This window comes from Mytilus californianus, unplaced genomic scaffold (genome assembly GCF_021869535.1).
Source record: "Mytilus californianus isolate M0D057914Y unplaced genomic scaffold, xbMytCali1.0.p SCAF_45, whole genome shotgun sequence".
Taxonomy (NCBI): domain Eukaryota; kingdom Metazoa; phylum Mollusca; class Bivalvia; order Mytilida; family Mytilidae; genus Mytilus; species Mytilus californianus.
The window spans coordinates 1,611,635-1,624,099 of NW_026262696.1; the positions used below are offsets into that span (position 1 = coordinate 1,611,635).

General features: G+C 35.2%; 1 protein-coding gene across 1 annotated transcript; it reads left to right on the forward strand.

Annotated features, from left to right (window-relative positions):
* The first annotated feature begins 2,508 nt into the window (after positions 1 to 2,508).
* On the forward strand, positions 2,509 to 6,779 carry LOC127699949 (uncharacterized membrane protein DDB_G0293934-like). The gene has a single exon (XM_052203324.1). It carries the CDS (start codon positions 2,509 to 2,511, stop codon positions 5,719 to 5,721), a length of 3,213 nt encoding a protein of 1,070 aa, XP_052059284.1. The 3' UTR covers positions 5,722 to 6,779.
* The last annotated feature ends 5,686 nt before the right edge of the window (positions 6,780 to 12,465 follow it).

Genomic DNA, 12,465 nt, shown 5'->3' on the forward strand with positions numbered 1-12,465 from the left:
CTGTGATCTGTATAGGCTCACGTTCTTGTCCATTAGTTTTTGACATGTTTGGTGGATAGTTGTCTAATTAAAGTAATTTAAAAAAAAATAGTAGTAAAAAAGTATATAAAAAAATACCGAACTATAAGGTAAATCCAAAACTTACAAAATAAAACGGTATCAATCATCCGAACAAGTGAAAAAAACAACTGCCATATTGCTGACTTGGTACAGGCATTTTCCGAAAAAAAATGATGGGTTTTATAGCTAGCTAAACTCCCACTTGTATGACAGTTGTAAACCTACCTTATATACCTTATATTATTACTTTCTTTGCGATGTCTTTTAATCGGGATTCTATCACACAGTGAACTAAAATATTTATCACATTTATTACAGATAAGTTTACGACCAGGAGCCATTCACATTCCTTCCATTAGTTCAAGACACAGAAATATTGTCAGCCCGAACGATCTCCGAAATAGTAATGGTGACAGAAACAGATTCATGGGAACAGATCTACAGAATGAACTTGTAAGAAACAGGCCTTTAAATGGAAATAATGATTTATCTAGAACTATCACGAGTGTATCAGACCCTGTATTTGGAAATACACGAAGGAATGAAAACCAACAGACAAGAACGACACTGGATGACGTAATTAATTCTCGTATCTCAGAACAAGTTTCCCAACCACGCCGATCACGTGATCGAGTGCGACATAGAACTTCGTTAAATTCTGGAACGGCTATTTCTCGGATAAGAAGAAAACTTCTTGTCGATTTGCGTACAACGTTCCGTTATGTACTAAGAACAGGACAACTCCCTCGAGGTATAGCTTTTAACATGGAGAGTGGTAGACCACAACTTGTACAAATAACCCCTGGATCGCTGGCAGTCAATCCATTTACTTCCAGACAAGTACGTAGATACCTTCGATCAATAGAGCGATCATTAAACGGTCAAGAAAGTTCACCAACAGATAGAGCAGGTCAAGGAAATCAAGCTGACAGCACTTCGCGGATTGGCGGTTCTCCAGTTATAAATACAAGACAAAATAATGTTGAAAGTCTCAGAGATGTCACATTAGGTTCAGCATTTACTTCAAGTACAAATCATAGATCAGTAGGTCATCAAACATCTTCTCGTCAAGGGATTCAGCCATCTAGAACAACCTCCCAGAATATCAACTCTTTGACCACGAGATCTAGACCTAATTCCCAGAACACGCAAATATTCAGCGAACCGAGAACAACACATAGCCAGTCTCCAAGAATACTGCCAGGGGTTCCTGTACAAAGACCAGGGGATGGACAGAAATGGTCAAACACTTTATTTCGAGCGAAAATGTTTACTGAACCAGACAACACAATTCAAACAACAGAAATAGAAATACCAAGACAATTTACTCGGTCAAGAACTGAAAGGAGACCATCAGAACGACAGGTTCAACAACTGAACACTAGAACAAGAACGGAAATAAGACAACCAGAACGAGAGGTTCAACAACTGAACATTAGAACAAGAACTGAAAATAGACAACCAGAACGACAGGTTCAACAACTGAACACTAGAACAAGAACAGAAATAAGACAACCTGAACGACATGTTCAACAACTGAACACTCAAACAAGAACTGAAAATAGACAACCAGAACGACAGTTTCAACAACTGAACACTAGAACAAGAACTGACAATAGACAACCAGAACGACATGTACAACAACTGAACACTAGAACAAGAACTAAAAATAGACAAACAGAACGACAGATACGACAAATGAACACTAGACTAAGAACACATGTTCCAACAGTAGTCGAACAACCTGTCGTGCATTCGACAGTTGATACGGATTTGAAGATTTTACATCAAAAGATAGAAAAAGAAAAGGCATTGTTAATTGATTTAAAACGACAGGAAGAGACATTAAGAAACAATATTAATTCTTTAAATACTCAACAGACATCATCATCAAAGTTATTAGAGGATATTGCACTTTTACAAACTATGTTAAAACAAGCAGAATCGACATCTCTAGCTAGTGGTGCAAATTCGGAACACAGCTTAAACCAACCATCAAGTGCGAATATACAACCCGCGGAAATTCATCCACATGTTAGCCTTGAACAACAACGTATACAGCAAACAGGGATATCACAACCTCCAAATGTCAATCAAAATCTAAACGTGTTACCAAACGTTTTGAATCAAAACACGGCACAAAATAGTAAACAAGAACCACATGTAGTAAATGCACCAGTTCAACACACCGGCAGTACTTTAGCATCATTGGAGGCTTTAACAGGACAACCAGTTTTTATGAATAATGCTGTACCTTTACAACATACGTTACCCAAAAATCAGCCCAGAAAGGCAACTATGGGTCACAGTATTATGCCCATAAATCAGCCCGGGCAGGGATCTATGGGTCACAGTGTTATGCCCATAAATCAGCGCGGACAGTCATCTATGAGTCACAATATTATGCCCATACATCAGCCCGGACAGGCACATATGGGTAACAGTATTATGCCCATAAATCAGCCCGGACAAGCACCTATGAGTAACAGTATTATGGGCATAAATCAGCCCGCACAGGCACCTATGGGTCACAGAATTATGCCCAACAATCAGTTTGGAACATCACCTTTCGGGTTTAGACTTCCATCAGAGTTTTTACAGGAAATGATGTTTGGCGACACTACTGATCCTCCAGATCCCACTAATCCACCAACTACGACACCTATCCCGACAACACTTCCGCCTACAACTGCGCATGTTTTAACAACTCCGTTACCAAAACCTCCAGTACGAAATCAATATCACCAGCAAGTAACCAATGCCGCTACATTAAATGATATTTTATCCTCACTTCAGAATTCTGCAGTAAAAGGAGGCTTTAAATTATTATTTCAACTTCCGGGTTCTAATTCTAGTATACCAATAGAGGTACTTAATTCAAAAAGCACACCTTTGATAAAAGACTCCAACCCAACGGTTAAACTTGCAACAAGTAGTCCTGATAAGTTACTTCATAGACATCTATCTGGCAAGGAACACTCCAACCCAACGGTTAAACTTGCAACAAGTAGTCCTGATGAGTTATTTCATAAACATCTTTCTGGCAAGGAACAAACTGCTACAATTATACAAAATGGATATTTACCAGGCATTCCAATGCAAGCTGTGCCTATGTTATCACAAGAAATGAAAAATTTGAAAAATGATAACCGCAGGACAATGCATAACACCCATCATAAGCCGAATCAGTTACTTACGGTCCAGCCAATAACACAACTGCTACCAGATGTTAATCCTCATCCAACTTTACAGCAACCACATTCGTCTTTAAATCCACAGACAAGTCAAAGTGGTAACGTTCATACAACCCAAAGTCTTTCGCAGTTGAAAATTAAACAACAGGAAAATTCAGTCCATCAGTTTGATGTTAATAAAACACCAGTCAATTCAGATACACAGGTGAACAGAAATAATGATATTCAAATGGAAAACTTTCCATCATATTATGAGTATGACTTAGCAAAAGCCAAAAGTGTCAACAATGTTAAAATTCCTTCTGGAAATAGTCTCATTTTGGATATTAAGGGAAACCAGATTTCCAGGACGACAAATACCCTGAATCAACATGGAGTTATATCGCAGTCTCAAAAACCAAATTCATATTTATCGAAAGTCGAAATAAAACAAAATCCGGCAACAACAACTGCTAGTTACATAATTAATATGATACCGTACAATACACATGCTTCATTGCCCGCTATTCAACCAATGACAATAAATAACATTCCAAACTCAAACAGTAATGTAAATTTCAAACACACAGAAATCAACCCTGTAAGGATAATGCCTATATCGAAACAGCACACAAAAGTAAACCCGCTAACAGACAGACTTCAACGAATTGAGCACATGGTGAACAAGTTATTAACAGAGCAAAGAACTACTCCTAAGCCTTTACCTACTACACCATTTATAGAACCTGACGAATTAGAAGGCGAAGAATTACCCATTAGAACTACGCCAATGACGATGACAACGCAAGGGCAATTTGATAGCAATTCACAATGGCAATATAAAAATCCATCTCATCATAATCACCATTCTCATCACAATGCACATCCGAATCAACAACATTTGCCAAATATAGAATATCGACAACATGTAACGAATCAATTCAATCACAATCCAAGCAATCAGCATAATACTGCATTTTCGAACCAACCACATTTTACACAGCCACATGTGCCAAGTAATGATTTTGGTCAACTCCGAACCAACCAGCACTTGAAAAATCCACATACTAACCAAAATAATGCATTTTCTTATCAAATTCATAATCAGCAGGGAGGTCATCAATCAAATCTGCATTATCAAGACCCAAGTCATCGTCAAAATGATGTTAACTCAGTTAAACCACCTGTGTTCAGCAACCCACACATTCAACATCAAACAAATCAGCATCATCAGGAGCCATCCAATCAACCAAACATGTCAAATAATCATAATGGACATCTACGAACTAATCAAAATGAACATACCCATCGCCTTCACGGAAACGAGGCTACCAAACACCATAATATACCAGTTAGTCATCATGTTACACCAAATCATGAGACGATAACAAGTACAGTCAGTCATCAACAAGCACCATCAAGTAATATACAAAACACATCACATCAATGTCATCCCAAGCTTCCTAATTTTGGATGTGAAGGAGTAGGAATGTTTACGTCAATGAAATCAATTGGTGCATGGTGTGTCAGTAAGTGTGTACAAGGACAATGTGTGGAATCGGTATGCCAGTGTGGATGTTATATTAATTCTAAAACTAATATCAAGATTAATGAAATCGGAAACGAAATTGCATCTGCATTCTCTGGAAACTCTGGAAATTCTTCTAATGCAAATAAAGCATTGGTAGACCTGTACGCCTCTTTAAATAAAGATGCTTCAAGTCATGGTTATGCTGTTTCTCCAGTAGAAAAGCAAACAAATACACCTATTACAACTACGGCTGCACCTTCTGACGTAAAGTCACTGCTAACGTCAATCGAAAAGCTAATAGAATCAAAACTATCACATATAGGAAATTCTAACAATAACCACGAAAGCAGTACCAAACAAAATCCAAATATGAAGGAAAATTCTTTTGATCCACGAAAACCAATAGTGACAAGGTCAGATACAACTAACAATATTCACAAATCGCAGGCATCACAGGTCGTTGATTGGAGGTCGTCGCATATGTCACACAATTCTCCAAACAACCAATGGAACCCCCATCTTATTCATCAATCACCAAATGATGCTAGGCGATCTTCACAGTCACCAGGATGGAATCAGCACCAAGATGTTGGTTTTGAAAGGCGGCGAGTAGATAGCTGGCATGCACAGTCAAACAGAAACAACGATCATAATAACTGGAATCATCCTTCACATCATACTAATCCACAAAGCATGCAACATCATCAACGACAACATCCACACGATTCAACACCTCCAAACAACCACTGGGGGAATAGTGGGCATCGGCAAAACGGACCAACATCGCCTAGAACGTGGCATGATTCACGGCATTCCAGAAGTAGTGGTTGGCAACCTACGACAACTCAGGGGACTTGGAGTTTTCAGGGAAGACGACATTGGCAATCTCATCCTTTACCAAAACAAGAAGGGAAGAGAAAAGGAAAAAAGAAAGGAGAAGAGGCTGAGGAGCAGTAGACATGTAAACAAAATATTGTTTTAAAAATAGAAGACGTACAATCGTTGGAGTAAACCGCCTACACTGCGGGCATTACGTTGGAAGAAGTCAACCATGGTTTACTATATTGACCTTTTGTATTTAACAACACGTTCGTATATGCTTATTAATTTTTATAGCTTATAGCTAAATTTGACAGTAGTGTTATCATAACATAATGTAGTAAGCTTACGCTTAAATCTGTGATACTATATGATGTCTCAAAGAGGTGCATGCACTTGTCAACTCATTCTGCTCCATTTCATTTCTATTTAATATTTTTTGGGTGTGTCTTCTTATAATAAACTAATAAAAATGACGATTAATTATCCATAATAAATAGAAAATGGAGTCAAGACAAGATAGGAATACAATTTTGAATTCCCTTTTCAAAATTTGTTGAATTAATTAAAACATTAGATTGGAATACAATTATTATAATTGTTAACATGTTAATTCTCATTGAATTTTTTTTTTTTATTAGAAGAAATTTGGAAATTAGAGAGGAGCAAGCATCTTCAATGAGTAAACACTGTTAAAATCTAAAAACATTTAGACATACACTTTGAAATGAAAATTTACAGATTGAAAAATTCGTGCTTGAATTAACATTACAAGGGGAAGCTTAGGTGTGTAAACATATGAAAAATCAAATAGGGCATAATTGAAAGCGTTAGAGGCTGCTGGAGCGTACAAGTATAGGTACAAATTGTAAAAATGGTGTCTTTTAGGGTTGTGTATTACGTTGTGATTGATTCCAATGACAACATGAAATGCTAATACAATCGACCTGACCAATACTCAGTTCTATCCAATGATGTATGTCTGAAATTAAAAAAAAAAACATATTTAAAGCCAAATACTTTATTTATTTTATGTAAAATATTTACTTTTCTGTGCAAATATTTTAAATGATGTTGCTTGATATTCCTATTTTAAGTAATGAAAAAACCACTATTGTGAAGAAAAAAAATAGTCCTTATATACGTAAAAGGACTCTAAATAATGTATATGAATGCTAATAAAATAGTGAAATATGTATACTTTGTCATTTTTATCGTATTTTTGACACTTAACTCCATACTCCTTTCAACAGGTTTCAGATATAAACAGATCGAAATTTTAAGATATTTTTTTAGAGTACCAATCGATTAGGTGATAATGGATGTCTATAAAACGTCTAGTGAACAATAAAAATGCATATTCAGGATGAAAACATGTAAATGTGGTAATTATGAATACTAAACCTGCTTTGTACTAGACCGACTAGAACCGGATTTGAAACGTGCTAGCTCACAATGTAACAGTTTGCAGGAATACATAATACCCGGACACATTTTTTGTCTCCGGGTCAACCAGTCTTTACTCTTACTCTTTAATGATGCGTGATTAGCTAAAAAGCATCAAATGCCAAAATAAATCTTTGGTTTAACACGGTCGGGAATCGATCCCACGAGTTCCCGCACTATAGGCGAGCAAGCTACCACAAAACCACCAAAGCGGTTCCAGTCGATTGGACAATACTGTATAAAGAAACAAATTTCCTGACCATTTATCACCCACAAAAACATCTTTTAAAGGAAGAGAACAGTATTTTACAAATATAGAAACACAAAGAAAAGAATGACTGGCGATTTCTATATTATCATAGCGGAAGTAGTAATTATAATTATACAAGTTAACATGTAGATCAGTTTAGACATTTATTTTATTTCTATTCAATTTGGTATATCGGTGAAACCTTAAAATTACTTTTATGTCTACAATCGTGAATAAGACACAAAAAAAAGTAAAAAAATATAATTTTTATTTTTATGCACGCATTTTCCCGCCGTTTAGCCTTATCGTACATGTACTCCGATAGTTTTACTGTGAAATTTCAAATTACATATAATTTGATATTTTTCTTTGCAATTACACGAGATCATTCGATCTTACAACCAAAAATGAAAACTATATTTTCATTTCATAGACACAATTAAAAAGTACTTGAGCTTCACAAAAAAGGAAAAAGAAACACTCTTTAGTGATGAACATTTCAGTATAGCGGATGATGTTAAGAAATATAACGAAAAGGAAAGGTACTAGGTGTATATTAATGAAACAGCACCCAGTTATGATAAACTCACGAAGTTCCACGAGATGTGTATATAGTTTTGAATTAAGTACCATACGTAAGGCTGTGCAAAGCCCGGAATCTAGAAGAGCTAAACATATTGTATATTGATAGTGTTTTCTATGAATATTAACTTTACACAATAAATTAAACAAAGACTATAAAAGGTCTACAATGAGCACCAAATTATTTAAAGAAAAAAAGCTACTAAGATATAGACGGATAAACATACCAACGAGGGCCATGTGCCGTAAAAGATACGAAAAACATGACTATATAAATTTGTTTTTTGAGCGTTAACATACCTTCCTTTTTTTTTTTTTTTTTTTTTTATCTCAATCGGCAGTATAACAAAGAGTACAGAAAAGACAGTTAAACCATAAAAATTAGTGCCGAAATTTTTTTAATGATGATGTTACATACTACAACTGAAGTAAAACTTTAGTTCGGATATAAAAGAAAAACAAAGGATACGGGATATCCATCCATGACACAAAATCAGTACATGCACAGCAAAAAAACACACAAAAAGCAAAGAAACAGCGCTTTTATTGCTGTTCTTCATCTCAAAGTCACAGTGAGGACTTCATCACGGCGCAAAAAAAAACAACTCTCACCTCACTGCAAGTTTAAGACGGCCCCTATAACCGGCTTGAGCGGAATTCTTTGCAAAAACAATTTGGATAGACCTTGTAAGATGCAACACCACCTAATCGGACCAGGTAAAAAAAGAACATATAGCCTGTTTTCTCCCCAGGCAGGTTCCATTTTACACACATTATTCACACGATAACATCAAAATCTCTGCAGTGTTTGGATAAACACAACATCGTCTACTACATGAAAATGTAATGTTACCTTACCGTAAGTTTTCGTCACGGTAAGGAAGTCAAAATCGAAAAGTGTGGTAAAATATTTCTGGTGTAACTCTATCAAACATGTTAAAAGCATCCCTTTGCTTATAATTCGTCTGTTGGAAAAAATCTACGCAGATGAAAATATCACGTGATACAAATATAATAGTTGAAATGTATTAAAAGCATCCCTTTGCTTAATTCGCCTGTTTGAAAAACTAGGCAGATGAAAATGTCACGTGATACCAATTGTTCAACCTCTTCATTAAAACACAAATATCAAATATCTCAGAACTCTCCTATGCTTAAACCTATCGTTTCTAAGAATAGTCCAATGAAAGACAACTTATGTAACTTCATAATGAAAAAGTGTATCATCAGAATAAAATGATAGACACTAATTAATACGAACCTTTGATACCATATAACTCATCTAAAAATATATCACATTTATTCTGTATAAAAATAAGAAGATGTGGTATGATTGCAAATGAGACAACTACCTATTAAAGTTTAAATGGCGAAGATAAATGCAATTGTAGGTCACTGTACGGCCTTCGACAATGGGAAAAACCCATACCGTATAGTCAGCTATAAGAGGCCTCGACATGATAATTGTGAAACAATTAAAACGAGAAAACTAACGGTCTAATTTATATCAAAACAATTTATGAAAAACAAATATGACCGACATGAACCAACCACAACCACTGAATTGCAGGCTGTGTCTGATTATATCGTAATACCCGTTTCTGTTTTCACTTTTCTATTCTTTTAAAAGATGTTGGTCATTCTTTAGTTCCTTCTATAAAAGAAAAAAATACCTCACAGTCTATAATTAGTAGATTATGCATTTATCAATAATCTTAAGCAGGTTCCTATTCAAAAAGTAAAATCACAAAAATACTGAACTCCGAGGAAAATTCAAAACGGAAAGTCCCTAATCAAATGGCAAAATCAAATGATAAAACACATCAAACGAATGGACAACAACTGTCATATTCCTGACTTGGTACAGGTACAAACCCAGCTCAGGCCGTTAGTTTTCTGTTTAAAAAATCTTCACATTTTGTCATCCAGAGAATAACTTGCTATACAGTATGGTTTTTGCTCATTACTGAAGGCCGTAAGATGGATTGACAATCATACTACATCTCCTTATGTTCGTTTTATTGTCATCCCGAGGCCTTTTATAGCTTTCTAAATGGTATGGGTTTTGCTCATTGCTGAATGCCATAAGATGATTTGAAATTGTTCAGCATTTATGTTTTGGTCTTTAATGGATAGTTGTTATATTGGCAATCATAATTACCACATCTTTTTATTTTTATATTAATCTGCAGAATAAAATCCTGGACATTAATTACTAAAAAATTACCCGAATGAGAAATAATAAAAATGGGTAAGTCGTATTTTGCTCTAAATTTATAAAGCCGAAGGTCATTTACAATTTACAAGTCCGGACTGTGAAATGTTTTTTTCATGTGAACATATGCGATAAGGCTTATTCAATTAACTTCATCACGGAGACATGCCTTATGCAATACCACTAACAAGATTACACCGAATTCTCCTTAAAATCAGGGGAAGATCATCGTATCGTGCTCGCAACGCCAGTGATAATGTTTTCTGAAAGACTTAAATTGATATTTATTAATTCTTTGCTAAGAAAACACCATTTAATTATCATATCCGAGACTTGTACTGTAGGCTCCGGATCGGAATGATGTATCAGGGGCGAATTTTTTTCAACGAACCAAAAATAAATGTGCAGGCCAGCATGTAAAAAATCTGTTAATTCAGGCACATATTAGTGTTTATTCATATCTTATTATATGATATAGCCGTGAATATGCATGAAATATTTGCCACTGGATGTTAAGTCACAACCAATAAATAAGTTGATTGAATATTCCATAAAAATAACTGGAATATTTATTACTTCTAGAAAAACACAAGCTATCCATGATCGTTAAAAAGACCCGAAAAATTCCAATACATGTATGTGAAAGACTTATACACGAGGGTCTTCATGGGGGCTTACATATATATTTTTTAAAAATAGAATAATGGGTATACATTAGAGAATAAAGAATGACTGGGTGCTAAAATATAAACAATAACTTTTTTTGTACTTTTCTGTAACCTGTTGTTTGTCTCTTCTTCTTTCGGCCATGTTGTTGCCTGTCGTTCTTGGACCTACATTACTGTGGTATTTTCTCCATTTCAAAGGTATCATCAGCTCAGTAGTCGATATTTCGGTACTGACATGATTTGTAACACACCTTTATATTGTCCGTTTATGAATTAAGAAACTATTAAGAAACTAAGGTTCCAACTTACTCAGGCAAAGTTGACATTAGACAGATTTTTGTTGTTGTTTAAGGTCCGTTTTGGTCATACAGCTCTTCATGTATTTCTGTTCTTATACAATCTTGGCTTTCAAATAGTTGGTTTTGAGCGTTTCTTATGAAGGGCAATACAGAAATGCGCTTCAAATACAGCAATTTTTATCAACTGAAGATTATTTTCATTTTTTATAGCACTGGGTCGATACCACTGCTGATGGACTATTAGTCTCCAATGGTATCATCAGCTCACTACTTGGTACTGACATACCTTATTACATACATTTCTTAGGGAATGCCCATTAAATATTCTGAAAAGGGGAAGGGGACAGAAGAAATTTTTGCGTATATAACTGTTGCTACGCATGCTTATTTTATTTCCGTTTGTTAACAATTATTTTCATTTTGTGTTGCAGAATATTCATTTTCATCATATCTTGGGCAAAATTCTTTATTTTCAACTTTTACCAGGCTATGATATTTATTTTCACAAGCCCCCCCCCCCCCCCCCCTCCGAAAATTATAAATTCCAAGTTCTCAGGCCATGTTGAAATTGAATGGATTTTTCAATTATTTTTAGACTCCCGTTGGTCATATAGCTCTTCGTGTGTTTATGATTTTATACATCATTGGTTTTCAAATATTTGACTTTAATCGTTCCTGATGAAGGTAGATCCAGCAAAGCGCTTCGGAAGCAGCACATTTATTAAACGTTTATTTTCTTTTTTCATGGGACTGGGTCGATATTGCTGATGTTCGACTATTAGTCCCCGATGGTATCATCATCACAGAATTTTTATCTAAGGTTCCCATTTCGATAGAACTCATTGCGAAATGAACTAGTTTGTAGTCATTTTTCATTGAACATGGAGAATAGTAGTGCAAAGCTCAAAATATCAAAAGTTATGATATAACTGCAAAATAGTATAGATTGTGTAGAAGATTTTGGAGTAGATCTCTAGAATTTTTAAGAATCCACATTCTGATTGACACCGCTGGATGAATATACTTCATCATACTATTTCTGAAGGCCATCTTTAGTATGTTCAATTGTACTCTCATCTTTAGGGGCAGATCCAGGTATTTTCAAAGGCATAGGGGTGAAATTCCATAAAAAAAGTTTGACGATTTTAGGATTAAACTTTATATATATTTAAATCAAAAGGAGGCATACGCCCTCGTTGCCCCTCACCCTTGAATCCGCCACTGACCTACAGCATAGTTGATCAATAAACAACTGTATATACACTTTGTTGTTTCAAATTATGAAAAAGAAAGTACGTCTCTTTCCCTAGAACACTTTATGATGTTATGTGTACAATTTAAGTCTTAAATCAGTGTTTCAAAGTCATACAAGACAAAAAAATGTAATTTCTTTAAATATCCAAATACTAGTAGCTGAAACCT

Bases quoted from the DNA above. Each gene is read 5' to 3' on its own strand.
- LOC127699949 (XM_052203324.1), top strand. From the start codon at position 2,509: ATGCCCATAAATCAGCCCGGACAAGCACCTATGAGTAACAGTATTATG.